This window comes from Ascaphus truei, chromosome 2 (assembly GCF_040206685.1).
Source record: "Ascaphus truei isolate aAscTru1 chromosome 2, aAscTru1.hap1, whole genome shotgun sequence".
Taxonomy (NCBI): Eukaryota; Metazoa; Chordata; class Amphibia; order Anura; family Ascaphidae; genus Ascaphus; species Ascaphus truei.
Window position 1 is genome coordinate 5,350,101 of NC_134484.1, and position 20,196 is coordinate 5,370,296.

Genomic DNA, 20,196 nt, shown 5'->3' on the forward strand with positions numbered 1-20,196 from the left:
CAGTGTTCAGAGCTGGAGGTGTATAGTACAAGTTACATTATACACAGTGTTCAGAGCTGGAGGTGTATAGTACAAGTTGCATTATACACAGTGTTCGGAGCTGGAGGTGTATAGTAGAAGTTACATTATACACAGTGTTCAGAGCTGGAGGTGTATAGTACAAGTTACATTATACACAGTGTTCAGAGCTGGAGGTGTATAGTACAAGTTACATTATACACAGTGTTCGGAGCTGGAGGTGTATAGTACAAGTTACATTATACACAGTGTTCGGAGCTGGAGGTGTATATTGTGGTACAAGTTGCATTATACACAGTGTTAGGTGTTGGAAGAATACCGTACAAGTTACATTATACAGAGCAAATCCTGTACATAGTACCTGCGCTCCTCCCTTTGGAAGTATGCTGCGGGTAAAAGGATGGGCCTTACATTTATGGAAAACAGAATGGATCCTGCGCTCCTCCCAAATTGGGCTAAAATACACTAGTGACATGTTACATCCAGAACCCAGGTCTGTGGGACACAGGAGTCATTTGGTTGCATCTTTAGATCAAAACATGACTCAATCCTGCCAACCTCGTCACGGTAACCTCCGTTTAGCAGCAACCTGCACTGAATATATGCAATTACTTATGGTCCTGTGGACTAAACTTTGTGACGTATGTGAAGGTGCCCTGAAGGGGTTAAATAAATGAAGCATGTGCTTATTTGTGATTTAGTGCAATTAAAAGCTGGCCAAAGCCAGTATCAGAGCTCTCTTATTATAACTGTAAACGGAGAGTGAACATACACCCAAGTGTGGCATATTAATACTCACACGTTATACAGAGCAGCCTGCTCTATTCCAGACTGCAGCAATATTTCACACGGGCCAAAATACAAGATACCTTACTGCCCCCTCTAGGTGCTGCCCCGGTCACTATTCTATTCCTGCAGGAAATGGGGTTTTCTGGATGTAGTCTTAACTTCGGCTTTCCTTGTAAAAGTGATTCTTTCATTACCCACACAGAAGATACTGGCGACCAATTTAAAAAAAACATGCCGTCTCGCTTCATAAAAGTAAGAACGATGAGCACGAGATACCCAGCGCCCAATTATCCCATTTTACATTACAATTGAGAGAAACAAAAAGGTGTATATGTATATATATATATATATACACATACACGATTTTGTGTATATAGCTTCTCTATTTCAATATAAAATGCACCAGCCCTTTTATCCCCTGTACCCAATTTTCCAACTCTATCTGTCCATGAAATGTCTGTGAATTGACTGTATAACCTCTGTACTTTTAATGTAACCTTGTATTGTTATAACTCTGTGCCCAGGACATATACGTGAAAACGAGAGGTACAGTAACTCTCAATGTATTACTTCCTGGTAATACATTTTATAAATAAATATTATTGGGAGCGTAAATGCGTGAACACACACACACACACACACACACACACACACACACACACACACACACACACACTATCCAATAGACGTGATTATTATTAGAACAAGGTTTTGTAACAGCTGCTCCCCTATGAGGATGTAGAAGGGCTCCCGTTTTTTTATCCTAATTTAGGCCAGTGACTTCCCACCATGCCTCAAAGCCACGCAGATATCCCTACTCTGGCTGGGCCACGTGCCTGCAAGACCTCAACCTTCTGAGAGCTACCAAGACGAGACACTCCCCCGTACCTCACCACCACCACCACCACCTGCTGTGCTGCTCAGAGCTCGCCATGCGGACAACTATTCCCTTCAAAGCCTGGGTCCATGTCTTGCGAGGAAAGAGACAGCAGAGAGGTAGAAGAGAAAGGAGAGAGAGAAAGGAGAGAGAAGACAGGGGACAAAGAAGAAAAACAAAAAAAACAGGACATTGCGGCTGGTTCCTCACAACCAAACTTGTATTAGATGTCACGGTCAATTGGTGACCCCCCTAGATCAGTGAGAAACAATTCTTATTCACTCTGCCGACCATGGAAAAAGCGGCGATGAACTTCGGTAGGAAAACCTTCCGTGGTCTTTTACCGTGATAGAAATGAAGAATTTGACAACAGGAAAATGGGCAGATTAGGTTGGCCAAGTGACTATCTGCTGTGAACCTCACACCCGGTGTGATGTTTGGCTTCCATTCATACTTACAATAGCCTGTCTATCCCAAGCACTTTTACAAAGTCCCTTACTGCAATAGCATCTACCACCTCTGCGGGGAGGCAATTTCACACATCTACCACCCATCCATGAAGATGCACGTCCTCACCTTTACCCTCAGCCTCCCTGCCTTCAGCTTCGGGACGTGTCACCTTGTTCTAACACTTCTCTCTCTCTGTCCAAGGCCGCTTGGATTCACCAGGCAGAGACCATGTCAAACAAATCAGATTTTTTGGACTGTGTGAATAAGGTACTAGATCGGAGTGATACGGATAGTGATAGAATAAGGTACTAGATCAGGGCGATACGAAGTGATAGAATCAGGTACTAGATCATGGTGATATGGATAGTGAAAGAATCAGGTACTAGATCAGGGTGATATGGATAGTGATAGAATCAGGTACTAGATCAGGGTGATATGGATAGTGATAGAATCAGGTACTAGATCAGGGGGATATGGATAGTGATAGAATCAGGTACTAGATCAGGGTGAAACAATTTTAGTAAGGCATTTAACACTGTACCACATATAGTGCCATCAGGGGCTCTCAACGCCAGTCCTCAGGACACCCCCACACCCGGGCCCCCACCCCAACAGGGCAGGTTTTAAGGATATCCCAACTTCAGCACAGGTGGTGCAGTATTCGACAGAGCCACTGATTTCAGTCAGCTGTGCTGAAGCAGGGATATCCTTAAAACCTGACCTGGTTGGGGGGGGGGGGATGGGGATGCCGGGTGTCTTGAGGACTGGCGTTCAGAACCGCTGGCAGACGCCTGATTCTGCGGTGGCTGAATGGATAAAACACTGGCAGAGGAATAGGTAACAGTGTTGTGGTAATAGGATACATTCAGAAATGGGGAAGGGGGGTAACCAGTTGAGGACCTCGAAGATCTGTGTCGGGACCCGGTGCGCTTTCATATGTTTGGGCTTGGAGGGAACGTATGCCTTTTTAAAGATGATACAAAGACCTGCAACAGGATTGATCCTCCGAGGGGGTAAGCAGAATGACTACTGATTTCGATAGATCTGGGAAAAGGTCAGCAGTTTGGCAACTACAATTTGGGGTCATAAAGTAACAAGTCACGCACTTGGGCCGCAAAAAATCCAAAGGCAGGATATAGAATGGTACGTTAAACATGAACTACTGGAGAGGATAGGAACCTGGGAGTCTTTCCCCCAGCAAACTTAACAGTAGGAAAGCAATGTAACCGGGCAATGGGGAAAGCCATGAGGATGCTCCACCTGTGTACGGACCGGTGCTAGCAGCAGAAAGGGGCCGTGACGCCACTATGTAGATCATAGACAAGACCTCACCTAGATCCCCATGTTCAGTTCTGGAGACCAAATCTCCGGGAAGACCGTGCCGATTTCAGCTCCGGGGACCCCCGGCTCCGAGATACTTACCTCCGTAGGGGGCACCGGTAGCAGGTTTAAAGGTCCTGATCACACTGACCAATAGGAAGCCACAATGGATGACGTCAAAGCTTCCTATTAGCCCACGGAACATTTAAAGCCGCCATTATATTCCCCACACACAGCCAATCCAGAGTTCCTGCCGGCGTCCCCTATGGAGGTATCTCAGGAGCAGGGGGTCCCGGTAGCTGAAATTACCGCGGTTCAGCTCCGGAAAGCCCCTAATGCAAAAGAATTAGCAGGAGTGCTGCTTTAATAAATCTATCTAAACCGTCACTAATAACAGGTGCTGTTCCAGATGACTACAGGGCAAATGTGGTCCCACCTCACAAAAGTGGAAGTAGGGAAGAGACAGGTAACTACAGGCCAGCGAGTCTGACCTCAGCAGTAACAAGGTTAATGGAAACGTCGGAAAGAAAAGACATTTTAAATATCTAAAATCCAGCAATTTTATAGGATTCCAGGCAGCATGGGTTGGCTTGGGGGAAGATTATGCCATACAATTCGAATGGATTACAGGAATTGTCAGCAACAACTATAATTTAATGCTAACTGCAACAATGCAATGGCAGAACATAGGATTAATTGCACTACAATGTCACCTACTATAGAGGAGAGGGACATGGGAGTCACTTCAGTGGACCTATAAGTAGATGAGCAATGGGGAAAGCCAGCAGGATGTTAGGTTTTAAAAGAAGAGGTGTTGGCAGCCAGAAGAGTGAGGTGATGATGCCACTTTATAGGTCATTGGGGAGACCTCACCTAGAGCACCGTTCTCAGTTCCCGAGACCAGAAGAACCAGATCTCCAGAAGGACGCAAGAGATTGTGCCAGGACGGGTTACAACAAAATATTTTATGATGTAGAGTCGACCATGCATTAGTCAGGAACCACTAAAGGACCTCAACATGTACAGTTTGCAGACGGAAGGGGGGTGGGGGGGGGATGAGAGAAACTCTGAAATACATCAATGGTTTCAACAAAGGACAGGAGGGTATGCATCTCTCAGAAGTCAGGTAGTGGCATGCTCGGGTACGTCTTCACAGACAATGTGGGGTGTTTGTGGAATAGCCTCTCAACAGGGGTAGTAGGGGCTAATATAGTAAGGTAGTTCCAAAATGCCTGGGATAGACACGAGGCTAGCCGAGCCTAAACATAGATTAAAGTCAACGATCCAACAGGGTCTGAGGTTATAGAGCAGATGGGGAAATGGGCAGAATAGGTGGGACAAGTGTCTCTTATCTGCCGCCAAATTCTAGGTTTAAAATGATCATCTACAGAGAGGAGTTGGTAACCAGATGTCTATAGAAACCAAATGCTTGATACCCAACAAGATGTCCCACACTGGATTTAACCATGGCAGAACAGTGCTGGGGCCACGGTGCAGATACACGTTGGCAGTTACGGCCACTTCTGGGAACCTACCTCAAGATTTCAACCGCTCCTGAACGGGGAATGGGGAGGGGGGGTTGGGGGGGAGAAATGATCTCACTATCTCGTGCACTAACTCACAGAAGCTAACCTGCAGGGTGAGATACCTTTTAATGAGTCAACACAAGAGTTCTTGATGGATGCGTTCAGACGAGAGAATTCCAGACATCACAAGTCTCTTCTTCAGATACACTTAGGTTTGCTAATTGGAGCACTGATGCAATAGATCACACTTTACATTGGGGTCCCCAGAGGACCACTGAGTAACTAAGCTACTGCTTGATGCTGCTCGGTTACATGCAGCAGTTCCCTGGGTCAGTGGTTTCCAACCTTTTAAGACTCTTCACAAATTTATGGTGACATGGGAGAACGCCTTAAATCTTTATTGCCGCTCTGTGGAACCCCAAGTTATGCCAAGTAAAGGTACAATTGCTGTGATAGGGGTTATAGTTCCTAAATAAACTAACAGCGTTCTGTATTATATATAGATATTACATTTCAGAACACCTTTGAGGTGGTAAAATAAAATGATTAGGTCTTGAAGAGTAAAATATGTGCCATTACCAAAATTTGGTTTGAGGGAACACCTAATAAATTCTCAAAGAGTCCCACGGGTACACGGAAAACCCCATGGCCAAGGCATACAACGTTGCACAATCCCAATCCCCTGGAGACCTCCACCCTGGACAGGTCGTGAAGTGGTGGGATTGTGGGAGAAATGTGAAGTATCTGCATGGGGTGCAGGGTTATGATGGAGGACTGAGGCCTAGGTTCTGTGTTCTAACACTTCTTACTCTATTTCATCAATCCCCTGGAGACCTCCACCCAGGACAGGTCGTGAGGACTGTGGGAGGAATGTGAAGTATCTGCATGGGGTGCAGGGTTATGATGGAGGACTGAGGCCTAGGTTCCGTGTTCTAACACTTCTTACTCTATTTCAATCACCTGGAGACCTCCACCCAGGACAGGTCGTGAGGACTGTGGGAGCAATGTGAAGTATCTGCATGGGGTGCAGGGTTATGATGGGGGACTGAGGCCTAGGTTCTGTGTTCTAACACTTCTTACTCTATTTCATCAATCCCCTGGAGACTTCCACCCTGGACAGGTCGTGAAGTGGTGGAGACTGTGGGAGGAATGTGAAGTATCTGCATGGGGTGCAGGGTTATGATGGTGGACTGAGGCCTAGGTTCCGTGTTCTAACACTTCTTACTCTATTTCAATCAATCACCTGGAGACCTCCACCCAGGACAGGTCGTGAGGACTGTGGGAGGAATGTGAAGTATCTGCATGGGGTGCAGGGTTAGGATGGAGGACTGAGGCCTAGGTTCTGTGTTCTAACACTTCTTACTCTATTTCATCAATCCCCTGAAGCTACAATAACACTTTTCCTTTTGTTCAGACTAAATGGTTTTTGGAAAACATAAGCAAATCTGCATATTAGATGGAACCAAGACCCTAATAAATTGCGGTGTGCCCCTCCCACGCCACCAAGTTTGTAGTGTTCAGCACCTTTGCTGCAGGAGGGGCCTGCAGGTGCAATGCTCTGCTGCTGGACCTTAAGCACCAACCTTGTTCAATCTATTCCCTCCAATGGGTTGAATCGAGTCCTTTTCCTCTGTGAAAATGTAAACTAATGTAGGAGATGTTTGGTTTTTACGTATGGTAATATTAACATTTAAGGATGGCAATGGAATCCGTCCGCGTCACAGGCGTGATTATCGTTGCCAATCATTCACCGCCTCATCTCCCCCCCCCCCCACCCCCCATAGTAACCCGTGGTGCTATGTTTAGGCGTGCCGCTGCACACGTGGACTAACCTTGTGCTTCATGGTGACGGAGTCCCAGGACATGTCGATGCTTTTTATTGGTCCGAAGGGAGCGAAGGCCTGGCGTATGGTATCCTCTCCCAGCTCGTAATAAATAGAGCCCACATACACGCGGCACATGATGGCCAGAGCACGCTGCCTCTGAGCTGCCATCTGCAACAGAGAGAACTAGACATTTAGAGCTGGGGGCGCTGTCTACCTATGACAGGCACACAACATCAAAACTTCACCTGCCTGACACCCAGCCACCGCCCCTTTCTACAAAAACACCTGACCCCTTTATTCTCACCACCTCCCAACTTCAAATGCTGCCAACTTTAGGCAGCGACTGGCCACAGCTCGGCCTTCCCGACCTGCAGGAGGAGGAAGCCGGTTAGGGACACCTAAGCGTGTTGCAGTCTTAATTAACATGACCACGCCTCCATAGCCTGATGTCTCAGTGGCTCATCAGCAGTGCCGGCCCTTACATATCTACTACATGCAAAGCAAGACTCTGATAAGACGTCACTGATCTGTACAGCCCCAGCTAGCAACATGTACCGACTTTACAATCAAGTTAAAGCACTTGGACATGCAACAACCCCCTCCTTCCACTAGTCACGTATATTTGGGTGGTGAAGACCTAGTTCATAGACGGTTTGTACTTATTTTATTTAGAGATGGCAACAAATCCAACAGAATATACAACACACGCCGCTTTGGTTAGGGGGCAATTAATCCCTGTGCTGGGCCGTAGGGGCCTGAAACAGCACCTTGCCAAAACGAGGCACGGATGCTGCAATGGTTCAAACGTTTGTGGATTGAGTGTTTTGTGTAGGCAGTCAAATACCCAATGAGTTGGCTGGATGTGTCCAAGTGCAATTACAGTTAAACCGTTAGACCAAAGGGAATGTCTAAAGGAAATATTAATTGAAGTGCGCGTGAATCTTTAATCTCTTCTATACTGTACTCTAGCATCTCCACGATGGTTGGAATCTGCTGTCATGGGGAGGCCCGGGAAAAAGCCAAATGTCCGTCCTTACGCCAAGGATCCCATGGCCCTTACTAAAGGATAACATGGCAGCGGTTATTGTGTGTCTGCGCTTCCTGACAAAGCTAGAAATGTTGGTGGACCTCCGTAGCTCATCTGTAGGGTGGAAGCAAAACTTTCATTGGAAAGAAACCCACCAGATTAACTGGACCTAGTGTGACCTGCAAACCCCGGCTGCTAATGAAAGCGGCGGTCATTGTATATTAGGGGATATTTGTAGTAGAGCTGTCCGGGGATAGATCCATGAACTTATTCTGAAAACATACCAGGCATCTTAATGATGAGTTATTTCACTTGAATAACACGCTAATAATACACCTTGCACTTTTACCTATAAAGGCAGATTTGCAGAGCAGGCTGAAACATTGGCACTACCAGAGAGCAGTCTAACTGACATTAACTGGAGCCGGGAAGGAATTTAGATTATTTTTTTCTTTCCACTTTTTGAAACAATTGTCAAATGTCGCACTAGGTTTTTACTGATGGTGGCCTCATCATGATTACAAGTATCTCACAATAAACTGCATTCAAAACAAAAAAAAGTTGATCTCAAATGTAAACAATTTAAACCTTAGCTACCTCCTGTCTGGGGATATTGTAGGACAGCAAGAAAGGGGCATGAAGTGTCCGTTAGTTAGGTCTTGAGTGGCCAACTCTAATCCCCAAGGGCCACCAACAGGTCAGGCATTAGGGATATCCCAGCTTCAGCACAGGTGGTTCAATCAGTGGCTCAGTCCAAGACAGCCACTGATTTAGCCTCCTGTGCTGAAGCAGGGATATCCTGAAACCCTGATCTGTTGGTGGCCCTTGAGGATTGGAGTTGGTCACTCCTGTCACATATCCTTTACTCCATCTTCAGATGGGGGGTAGAACAAGAGGTGTTCGGAGTGTCTACATGAGGGAGCTGTTCCTGCCTCACCAGGCAAGGATCTGGGTTTAGTCAAAAGGTGATGGGGCTATACTGATGTCTTCGTGTACCGGGGAAAGGGGCCTATATATAGGACACAGGGTAAAACCCCATAACAAAACGCACCCAGTCATTCTCACAAGCCCCACAGAACACAGGTTGAAAGTCAATGCCCTAAGCATATAATGTGTATGCATTGTAGCCATGCAATTCCAATTCACCGGGAGATTTCCACCCAGGACCGTCTGTGCAGTTGGGATTGTGTGTCTATGTTTTTAGCTGTCAAGTCTCTGAAAGTGTAATGCACAGAGTGTGCCAGTCATATTTTAGCTTGCACACAACTTACGACAAATTATTGCCCAAATATGTGTGTGTGTGTGTGCATAGTTTATTTCTCCCTCACACTGCATCAAACCAAGCTATGCTAATATTAGTTAAAGGGCAGGGTCATGATGGGGTATTGATGTTTATGTTCAGTTGTCTGTTCTAAAACAGCTTCGAAAGCGTTATTACATTTGATCAATCTACTGAAGTTAGTCCATTTCTTTTCTTATCTTCAGATTAGATTGTTTTCAGTAGGAGACAATCTGCATTTTAGGTGTAACCAAGACCCCAATAAACTACAGTTTGCCCCTGCAAAACCACCCAGATTATAGTGTTAGCACCTCTGCTGAGGGAGGGCCGGGGGATGCTGGACATACACTGTGACCCTAATGTATGGGGTGGACATTACTCATGAGAAAGACAAACAGCACAAGTGTGTGACATTACAAGTAGCAGATGCGGAGAACACAGAATGAGTTATAAAGCGCAGTGTACTCTCACACCACAACAAGAGACGACAAAATCACCATTCACACCACTTCTTCCTCTGCGACATTGACAGAATCGCCCCTTTTCGCTTTCCTGCCGTCACTAAAAATGTAAATGTGGGCGCTCTCGTCTGCACGTCACTTATCGGTTATTAACCGTCTAGCCTCCCGACTGTCTCTCCTGCAATCTAAGGCTGCGCTTATAGCGCCGGCGACAATGGAAAAAATCAAATTGACTTCCAGCGATCGCGACCACGCCGTCTCGACTATAAGCACAAGCGACGGCGGCAATAAATTTGTTTTGCCGCGACGTCGCGTTGCCGACACTATAAGCGCGGCCCAAGAAAGACACTGCAGCTACAATACTATGTCACCTAGATCTATTTGTGCTTCACTCGTCTTGCGCTCACTGCAGACAGGCCCACTTTAATTACTAACTTCTCCCCGTGGCCTGCCATGGGCTGTACCCCTGTGCGGAGGTCACAATGTAATGGCATGATGGGAGAGAGTAACATTGTCAGTAGTGAGGGGGCAGACATTCACTTTACCTTAGGTTTAATCCGGGTTTAATGTCGCTATGCTTGTATTGTGCCTGTATTACCTGTACACCTCTGCTGGAAAGCTCTGCATTAGCACAATAAAAGAACAGCAGACAGTGTTTGGGTTGGGTGGGCTTACCATATAGGGGGGCCATTCAATACAGCCCAATGCGGCCATTATCAGCACCCAGTGACGCCAACAGGGTTTCCGGCAGCAAACGGCCCGAAGGCCACGTCGGACTGTACTGAATAAGAACCGAAGTCCCCAGAGTGTTTTCATTCTGTTTTGGAGGATTGCGGTGCCTGCCATAAATGTCCCCCCCCCCTCCCCCCGTTGGTTTGCGGTTTGGCAGGAGGATATAATAATAATAATAATAAAGCAGATGATAGATTTTTCACTCAGAGTCTGGCTTCACAGTAATGAGAGAGATGCACAAGTTATGCAGTTGTAAGGACACCGTGAAGGTTCAAGCGTTTAGTGGAGGGACCTGGACAACTGTGTGCTTGGCCAAAATACGCAACTATAAAAAACCCCTTATGATGAATTAACAGAAAGGGTTAATAGATGTAATGAATTTCAAAATGTAATAAAACAATGGAAAGTCAGTATGTACGTTGGTATTTTGTTACCTCAGAAAGTCCCCCAGCAGGAATCTGATTAAATAGTACCTGTACAAAATTAATAAAAAAAAAAAAAACATTTTAGGTAGGACAATGAGTTGCATAATGACATGGCGCCATGTTTTTGGGAACCTGCTAAAGATTCAGCAAGTCACAATCTCCCTGTACCTCAGGCATCAAAAGTAACTTGTGAGGCTCTTCCCAATTTCCCCAAAACTGAATGTAAAGCACTGCAGAATGATGTAAGACACCGCCAGCAGCAGGAGGGAGAGAGACGAGATCAGACCCGACGCCGGAGAGTGAGCTCCCCGAGATGGAGGTTTAGGGTGGTCATGCTGTGTGACGAGGCACACGAGAAAGCAAAGCACCGCACGCCCATGCAGACAGGAGGAATAGAATAAGCACATGTACACACACAGGGTAGCCAGTAGGATGACAGAATTGCACTGGACAGCCACTCAAACTCCACCGGTGTTTTACTTGTCCTTTGTCTAAATCAAATGACCGGTCTTAGAATTAATAGGTTGACCTTGACACAAGTGTGTATTAGAAGACCTGTATCAATCGGTCACCAATAGAAGAGCTAATTTTGGTTAGATCAATGATTCCCAACAGGGGGGTTTGTGAGGTGTCTCCAAGGGGTCTGCCCCCAAAATATATAATAGCGGATCCCAGGCAGTATAGGGGGTTACTGAACCCGTGTGGGGACTGTGCACTTAGTAAAGCCCCAAACTGCACCTTAGCGTGGGGGGATAGCTGTCAATTACAGCAGGAGCTTTCAAAGTCGCTTCCCACAATGCTTTGCATCCAGTGGCATGGCCTTCTGGGGCGTGAGCGTGGAAGATCCCGCTGTGAGTGACAGCTATATCCCGCCACGGTGCCTGCATGCACGAGCAGCGTGGCACCCTATTTAGCGTGTTATCCCAACGAGCTCAGGACACTTTACTGCCTGGAACCTGCCACAGTTGTGTTAGCAATAGTCAGATGAGTAGGCAATAAGGTTTATTAATTAGGGGTTCATGGAACTTTCTAGCGCGGGGTGCAGTCTTAAGAAGGTTAGCAGCCACCAAATCAAATGAACGTGAAAATGATCCATAGATGATGTACATGTATGTGTGAGACTTCACAGATCTCTCCGCGTCTTACAGGTTTCTGCAGGGACTTTTGTTTTAACTTCCAAAAGCTACATCTTCGAAGAACTCTAACATCAGTTCCTACAAAGCTATCACTGCCAGCTAAATATTCTGTCCCTTACAGGGCATTCTCCCAACCCCGAGTAACGTGGTATTCTCTCTGTCTCGCATAACAGCCAGAAAGTATTCTTGCGGTTTCATACCGTAACAGTACCGAGTAATATCGGAGCAGAAAGCTGCCAGCTACACAGTGCTAGGTCATCTAGAGATACTTCAACTTTTACAACACTGCTAATTTGTACATGAACAGGTTTTACTACACAGGACTGTTCTACCCTAACCGCTGCGTGTATTACTAGCACAATGCCAGTCACCCCGAATTATCCAACTATATTACTGTAATTCCAGCTAGCAAATATTCTGTGTATATTACCAACATATCACAAACGCCTCTACCCCTGTATTACCACATTACCAGCTATTCCGTAGCTATGCTCTTGATAAAAGCTCACTTATAAACTGCATTAGCAACGTTAGGTCACGCACCTCGCTCATGAGCATAGAACCACGATGTATAACAAGGGCTGTGCAAAGTTAGTAATAAAGGGACTTGTTCTCAAAACGAAAATATAGGGATTATATAGGGAGTTCTGGAAGCATAGGCCTCACAGCTTCAAATACATGGGGAGCAAAGTCTATACTTCTAACATTTGGCATAAGTGAGGGTACTATTGTATTACACTCTGCCCGTTAGTAACATTCTATAGGAAGAAATCACCTATATGTTCTTTTCTATAGGACACACACTGGCAGCAGCATATAGGAGTAACAAGCGTTCATCCTGGTGTTTGTTAATGACAGGAAAGCACCACACACGAGCTTCCAACCTCAGTCCTATACACTGGGACACTGATAAATATGCCCTAAAATATTGTACACCTTTTGGTGTAATGCAAATGGCGCAGGGGAGTTTTAAAACGGAACCCGAGCAGGAATCCCACCAACATCGCCGCTTTCAGCCCTGGCTGTGTGTATGGGGTTATTTCCTGTGTGCTAAGAGTCTGCCCCAGGTAACCTTTTACGTTACAGTATGTTGAAATGGGCTCTCATGCCAGGCCCCACCTGTGCCCAAACCTGCCACCATCCAAGGAAACCCAAGAATGGATCCGTGCCCATCTGAGCTGCGTTCTGGGTCAGATCCCCCTTTGTATCTAGCTCCGGAGAACACCACGTTTGCAGGCTGTGATATTCTTTTTTTAGGATCAGCATGAAAATCCCTATTAAACTATTGCTGAGCATTACAGATCACACAAAAGCATTTCCACGGTTTGGAAAACGCATTACAAAAAGGAGCCGTGTGAAATAAATGGGGACGCTGTATGTAAGGCAAGGGATGCCTGGGAACACGTGCAAAACAGGCAGGAGGTGGCACTTAGTACTGCCGTTTACCTGCCGTGCACGCCCACGTTAAATGTACGCATGCGCACCAAACCACCAGGTGGCAATGTTATAAAATCGTTATATGTACGCATGCGCACCAAACCACCAGGTGGCAATGTTATGAAATACTTTGCCTCGTTAGCCATTATAGGTGGGGCAACGCTGTAACCCAACAGGGAAAAAACATCACAACCTGCAAAAAGAATCAAAGGAATTCATTGATTCTGTGTTTGCCTCCAAAGACCACAATATTACATGAAGACTGGACCATCAGGGGAAACGGCAGGGGGGGGTAAAATGATTTGCCGAAGATCATATAGTGTTTAGTGTTCCACACGTTTGTGCGTTTGAGATGTGACCAGTTTCAGTGCGGGCTGATCCTTCCAAGCGTTAATGTTGCATTAAGGACTAGACTGCATTGTTTTCCTCCTAGACAGGCACTTCCCCTTATCGGGGATGACGGTGATATCACCGTATTGGACCCTTCATGCGATATACCATCACCCTGCTTCCCTGTCCTGGAGAAGATTGTGGGCCCCTTTATTTGTAAGAAGCCGATCTCTTCTCCAGCACAGGGAAGAGGCGAGACGGGGCACACGCAAGAACCACCTGAGCCCGTGACTTCTGCCCTCACTGCACCCCATTTAAGCCTCCCAATGCGTTGCACAGCTGCTACAGAAGTCCTATGAAGGAGGCCGTGCAGGACTAAGGACCCCCTCTGGTGCTAAAGGGGGGCCTAGCTTTGTTTTTCACTTCCCTGCGCAAATTATGGCTTTATTTATTTTTGGTTGCGCCTGCGCTCATGCAGGACCCTGCAGTAAGGTCTCAAAAACGCCCCCTTCAAGGGATCAACGGCTCCCCCCTCCCTCTGCAGGCCTGAGGAAAACAAAAGCAAGAAAAAGGTAAACAAGCCCGCCGCCTCCTCCCTCCCGCATAGGAAAAGTGCCCCAGAAGAAGTGAATATTTCTATTGACCGATTGTAAAGGTGATAGAGGGTCTCCAAAGCTCATTGTCACTGCTGCCATCTGAAAGACAGTAAAGACAGAGTTCAGTCTGTTGGAGCTCAGAATAAAACTGCGGTGTCTTCTGTGTCTTCTGTTTAATATAGTTTCTTCTAGCGTTAAGCAGAGAGGGGGAGCGGGGAACCTACAAAATAAAGAAAGGGAAAGGTTTTGCTTCCCTCCTCGCTCGCTAAGGGCACAGGTTGGCATAGGGGATTTCCCATCCGTTTCCGGGAAACCAGTCCGGGTTGAGCCATTGCCCAAACCCTGGACACTACCCACTAGTACTTGGGCCTCGACTGATGGGGGCAGTTTTGTGCATAGGCAAAAGTGTTGCTCTTGTGGGACTTGACTGCAGGGTAATTAGAACTTAGAAATCAGTATCGATGTTCCTCCTGTTGGCAGAATAACCATATGGGGCAGGGGGTGTCCAACTCCAGTCCTCAAAGGCCACCAACAGGCCAGGTATTAGGGATATCTCTGCGTCAGCACAGGTGGCTGATTGAGCCCCCCGTGCTGAAGCAGGGATATCTTTAAAAACCCGACCTGTTGGTGGCCCTTCCCGATATGGAGGATGTCAGGGCGAGTTAAATGTGTTGACCTTCCCAGCAGTATCTGAGCGGTGGGTATTTCCACAGAAAAGGGCATGAGGGATGCAAACTAGGGGTGTGTATACAATACTTATGGGGGTGCTCATGGATCTGAAAGTCTTTCGCCTCCGTGCTGGGCAGGGAGAAGGGACGGGGTGGCCAGTAACGGAGAACAATGGGAGTTAGGCTGTATCACTAGGGCTAGTGCGACACAAGAGGGGCACAGAGTTCCACAGTTAAAACAGCATCAAGGTCAAAAACATTTAGAAAGCCACAGAAGGAAGAAAAGAAAAGAAACATCATTTACATCACTTTCCTCATTAACTTCTGGATTCAGGAAACAACATGACATTTGTATGTATATATGCACTTTAATTTCACAGTGGGAAGAAATAGCGAGAACACCTAGCTGCAGGCAGAGAGCAGAACCAGGCGTGGCTGCGGATTAGGTTAGGCAAGACAGTATCTGGCAGGAAGTAGGAGGGGGGGGGCCTGCCTGCAGGACACGCACTCTTACCTGAAGGTTGGTGAGCTGTTGGTGTTGATGTGCGATGGTCTGCTTCACCAGCACGCTCTTGATGCTTTGTTCCATGGCGTACTTCTTAGCCTACAAAAGAGAACCAAAAGAAGAGAAACTCAGGCCCACGGGAGGAACGCTCCGCAGGGAGGAGGAGGAGGAGGAGAAGAGAGAGGTACAAGTCAAGTTCAAATACACCAGCACAATTTATTTTCACAGTATCGGACCCCAACGGATTCCTCCATGTTGACGTAGGCAGGATGGAAAAAGGCCACCTGGCGCCATCCCGGTTGAGGGCCAAAAAGGATGCCACGCATGTCCACACCAGGGCATGTGATGGGCAGAGTATGCTTCCGCTCACCTTGGCGCACACTCCCCGTTTTTGCAGGACCGCCTTCTCTTTACGGGGCGCCCACCACCTTACCTCTATATGACTTGGACCAGGAGGGGCGGCCTCCTCCAAGCCTGGTGACTTTTCCCACTCACGGTGTTCGTCCAGCAATGGGGGGGGAGCTCTACAAGATAGAAGCGGGAGACGCCCAAAAAGGTTCTAACGCTCGATTCAGGACCTCCCTGATTCTGGGTGTCGTGAATATTAACTTCTCGGGACCCCTGCTATGGAAGCTCACCACAAGGAGCCAGAACGTTTTCTTACGTGTAAAGGAACCGGGGCAAATTACGGTGCAGTTACAGTGTTTATTTGTTGAATGTGCCCTTTTCATTCCCCTCCCATGTGCAAATCAGAAATAGCAGTCTTATTTTGTCTCTATTAGAAATACCACCTAGTACCATTTTTGCATGACAGTGAAGGAACAATATACAACAGTATCATAGATGTCACATAGTGGGCTCTTGCTGCATTATCTGTGTACGCAGCTCAGTACGTATACTTTTTCCAGGCACGTGTCCCTGCCCCGCAGGAGCTCACAATCTACTTTTGGTGTCTGAAGCACAGGGATATAAAGGTGACCTGCCCAAGGACACAAAGGGCCGACAGTGGGAATCGAACTGGGTTATCCTGCTTCAACGTCAGTGACATTACCACCGAACGCCTCCTTCAGCTGTAATATGGAAGGGTAAGTGGTGGGACGGTACTTCTGGGGAATGCTGCATCATTATTGATTAGATCCCTTTAAATACAGTCATACCACGTTCCGCGGACCAGATTCACCTTAAACCCGACGTCGGATTCGATGTAAACACGTTCCGCGGACCGGATTCACCTTAAACCCGACGTCGGATTCGATGTAAACACGCTCCGCGGACCGGATTCACCTTAAACCTGACGTCGGATTTGATGTAAACACGTTCCGCGGACCGGATTCACCTTAAACCCGACGTCGGATTCGATGTAAACACGCTCCGCGGACCGGATTCACCTTAAACCTGACGTCGGATTTGATGTAAACACGCTCCGCGGACCGGATTCACCTTAAACCCGACGTCGGATTCGATGTAAACACGCTCCGCGGACCGGATTCACCTTAAACCCGAGGTCGGATTCGATGTAAACACGCTCCGCGGACCGGATTCACCTTAAACCTGACGTCGGATTTGATGTAAACACGCTCCGCGACCGGATTCACCTTAAACCCAACGTCGGATTCGATGTAAACACGCTCCGCGGACCGGATTCACCTTAAACCCAACGTCGGATTCGATGTAAACACGCTCCGCGGACTGGATTCACCTTAAACCCGACGTCGGATTCGATGTAAACACGCTCCGCGGACCGGATTCACCTTAAACCCGACGTCGGATTCGATGTAAGCACGCTCCGCAGACCGGATTCACCTTAAACCCGACGTCGGATTCGATGTAAACACGTTCCGCGGACCGGATTCACCTCAAACCCGACGTCGGATTCGATGTAAACACGTTCCGCGGAATCGGATTCACCTTAAACCCGTCGTCGGATTCGATGTAAACACGCTCCGCAGACCGGATTCACCTTAAACCCGACGTCGAATTCGATGTAAACACGTTCCGCAGACCGGATTCACCTTAAACCCGACGTTGGATTCGATGTAAACACGTTCCACAGACCGGATTCACCTTAAACCCGACGTCGGATTCGATGTAAACACGCTCCGCGGACCGGATTCACCTTAAACCCGACGTCGGATTCGATGTAAACACGTTCCGCAGACCGGATTCACCTCAAACCCGACGTCGGATTCGATGTAAACACGTTTCGCAGACCGGATTCACCTTAAACCCGAAGTCGGATGCTTTACAATCCGAGCCCCAAGGACGAGTTTGAAGGAATCCGAGCGGGCTGAAGTGCCTGAAACCTGACTTGGGATTTCAGCCGGCGACATCGGAGTCAGACAGGTTCGCCATCTCGTCATCTCAGAAAGCTCCTGTCACACGCTGCCGCTGGCCTAACCAGATGACCTACGTTATTGTTTAGTGGACTCTTATTGCGGCCGACCCGCGCATGTAGGCGAAGTCGTGTGTGTGCGCGTATATATTTATTTTCTATTGAATTCATTCATTAGCTTACTGAGCCCCCAGTAACAGGCAGACAATACAAACGGATGCTCCTAGGGCAGGGATGGGCAACTCCAGTCCTCGAGGGCCACAAACAGGTCAGGTTTTCAGAATATCCCTGCTTCAGCACAGGTGGCTCAATCAGAGGCTCAGATTGAGCCACCTGTGCTGAGCTGGGATATCCTGAAAACCTGACCTGTTGGTGGCTGTTGAAGACAGGAGTTGGCCGCCCCTGGACTAGAGGAAGCAGATACATTAAAATCACTTATTTATTATTATTTATTAATTAAATATTTTACCAGGGAGTAATACATTGAGAGTTACCTCTCTTTTTCACGTATGTCCTGGGCACAAAGTTAATGTCCTGTTAGCAGACAAGTGAAACCGAAAAAGGGAAAACAAAGCCAGTGATTGAAGGGGCCTGAGGTTGCCCAGCGGGTCAGGGAAACGGGCACACGCGATGGGCACCTGATGTTATAATGTGCTGTACAGGCTGTGCCCGGGATGAATAGGACTGCCTAAGGTTTCTCACATATCACCGTTATTACTCGTTAGTAAGAGTGGAAGCAGCTAAACAAAGACCTTTACACATGCCAACAAGACCCCCGCAGTCGCAGCTGCGTGCAGCATTGCACAGGCTGTAGCCGATTGTATGGCCATTGAAACAAGAGCCGGTAGCTGGTTTAGCATCGGTCCCATCACTATCCATCAGATTAGCCACCAAGTAGAAAAAAAACTCGCAAAGCGGGAGCGCTGCAAACGCCGGGAGCGCTGCAAACGCCGGGAGCGCTGCAAACGCTGGGAGCGCTGCAAACGCCGGGAGCGCTGCAAACCGGACTAAAACTTTTATTGAAAATACAAAAATCACATTGTTCCAGCCGTTATCTGACACGTTTCGCACCGATAAGTAATTTATTAGCAAGTCTTTGAAAAAGTACCATACCGGTGCGGAACGCGTCAGATGACTGCTGGAACAATGTGATTTTTGTATTTCCAATCAAATATACTTTTCACGGCTTTTAGCCCGGCTTTACAGTGCTCCGATTTGCGGGTTTTTCCCTTCCCTACTCTTTCGGCTGAAGCACGCACCAAACCGAAGCACCGGAGGCTCCATCCCGCCGTACTTCTCCGGACACGGACACTCGGGGAACGCGAGCCCTTTACATTTTGTCCTCCTAAAATTACTTGCCGGGGGGGGGGGGGGGGGAAGAGGGGCCAGTGTATGAAAAGCGGGAATAATTTGGGGACTGGGTTTGCGACGAAGCGGGGTATACCGACGGCGCGGGTTCACGCTGTGGGCTCCTGCTGCTGGTTCTCTACCCCCCCCCCCCCCATTATACACACGAGCCACAGCACACAGCATTTTGGTGCAGCAGGCACATCTCCTGGACTATTGCAACTATCCTTGTCTGCTATGATGGACTTTCACACAGTAATCACGGCCCTACCCATTACAAAGAGCTCCGGAAGGGGGGTTCGTCCCCCCTTTTTCACTGTAGATTACCCCCCCATGTGGCTCTGTGCTGGTAAGAGAGAGATGAAGGCTTGCACTGCATACAGCTTCCAGCCAGAATACAGAACTGTCGCCCTGACAATGTTATAACGGCGTTAAGACGTTAATTGATGGTGATTTATTTGATCTTAAGAGTGGTCATCTATACACACAAACACCTCTAAGATCAAATATATCACCTTCAATGAACCGCTAGAGCTGTAGATGGATAGTGTGTGTGTGTGTGTGTGTGCGCGCGAGTGTATATATAACTACCCAGAATCCATTGTGTGCAACTTAGCCAATGCATGGTGTGGTAACAGGGCGAATAAAGCAGATTTGGGCACCTGTGGGAGAGAACACACACACACCATTTCCCGGTCACATTAGGCGGTTTGAAGGGTGCACAAGCTCCCTTGTACAAATCTATATATACTTATTGGGCATTACCACCTAAAAACAAAGAATCGGGATTAATATGGGCATTAAACCCCCCAACATTGAAGGAATAAGGCGTATGTAGAGTATTAAAGAACCCTCACAATCTACAGCGTTTAAAGGAACTACAATTCCCACGATGCAGCACGGCCCAGACACAGCTGCGGACTCCGACTTTGCCAAACGATAGAGGGGCACAGAGGAGGTAGCTCACCTTCTGCAGCGCCTCCTGCTGCTCCGGGGTGAGCGGTGGAAGCCCCAGTTTAGAGGAGGTGCTCTGCCCATTTTCCAGCTTGATGGAATCAACACCCTGCACGGAAGAAACAACCATTAAAAACAGCACTGGCGGCACAAGCATTGTG

The 20,196-nt window shown here is 47.6% G+C and overlaps 1 protein-coding gene across 6 annotated transcripts in view; it reads right to left on the reverse strand.

The window, feature by feature from the left end:
• PUF60 (poly(U) binding splicing factor 60) overlaps positions 1–20,196 on the reverse strand; it is an 80,152-nt gene that overhangs the window by 49,686 nt on the left and 10,270 nt on the right. Inside the window, exons 2-6 of one of the 6 annotated variants that reach the window (XM_075581119.1) lie at positions 20,049–20,144; positions 15,412–15,501; positions 14,278–14,328; positions 10,740–10,778; positions 6,813–6,974 (exon numbers count right to left, since the gene is read on the reverse strand). In XM_075581119.1, the coding sequence (XP_075437234.1) occupies positions 6,813–6,974; positions 10,740–10,778; positions 14,278–14,328; positions 15,412–15,501; positions 20,049–20,144 (438 nt within the window). Of the gene's footprint in view, positions 1–6,812; positions 6,990–10,739; positions 10,779–14,277; positions 14,329–15,411; positions 15,502–20,048; positions 20,145–20,196 lie in introns of all 6 variants that reach the window. The other 5 variants (XM_075581113.1, XM_075581125.1, XM_075581121.1 and 2 more) reach the window with 5 other exon arrangements.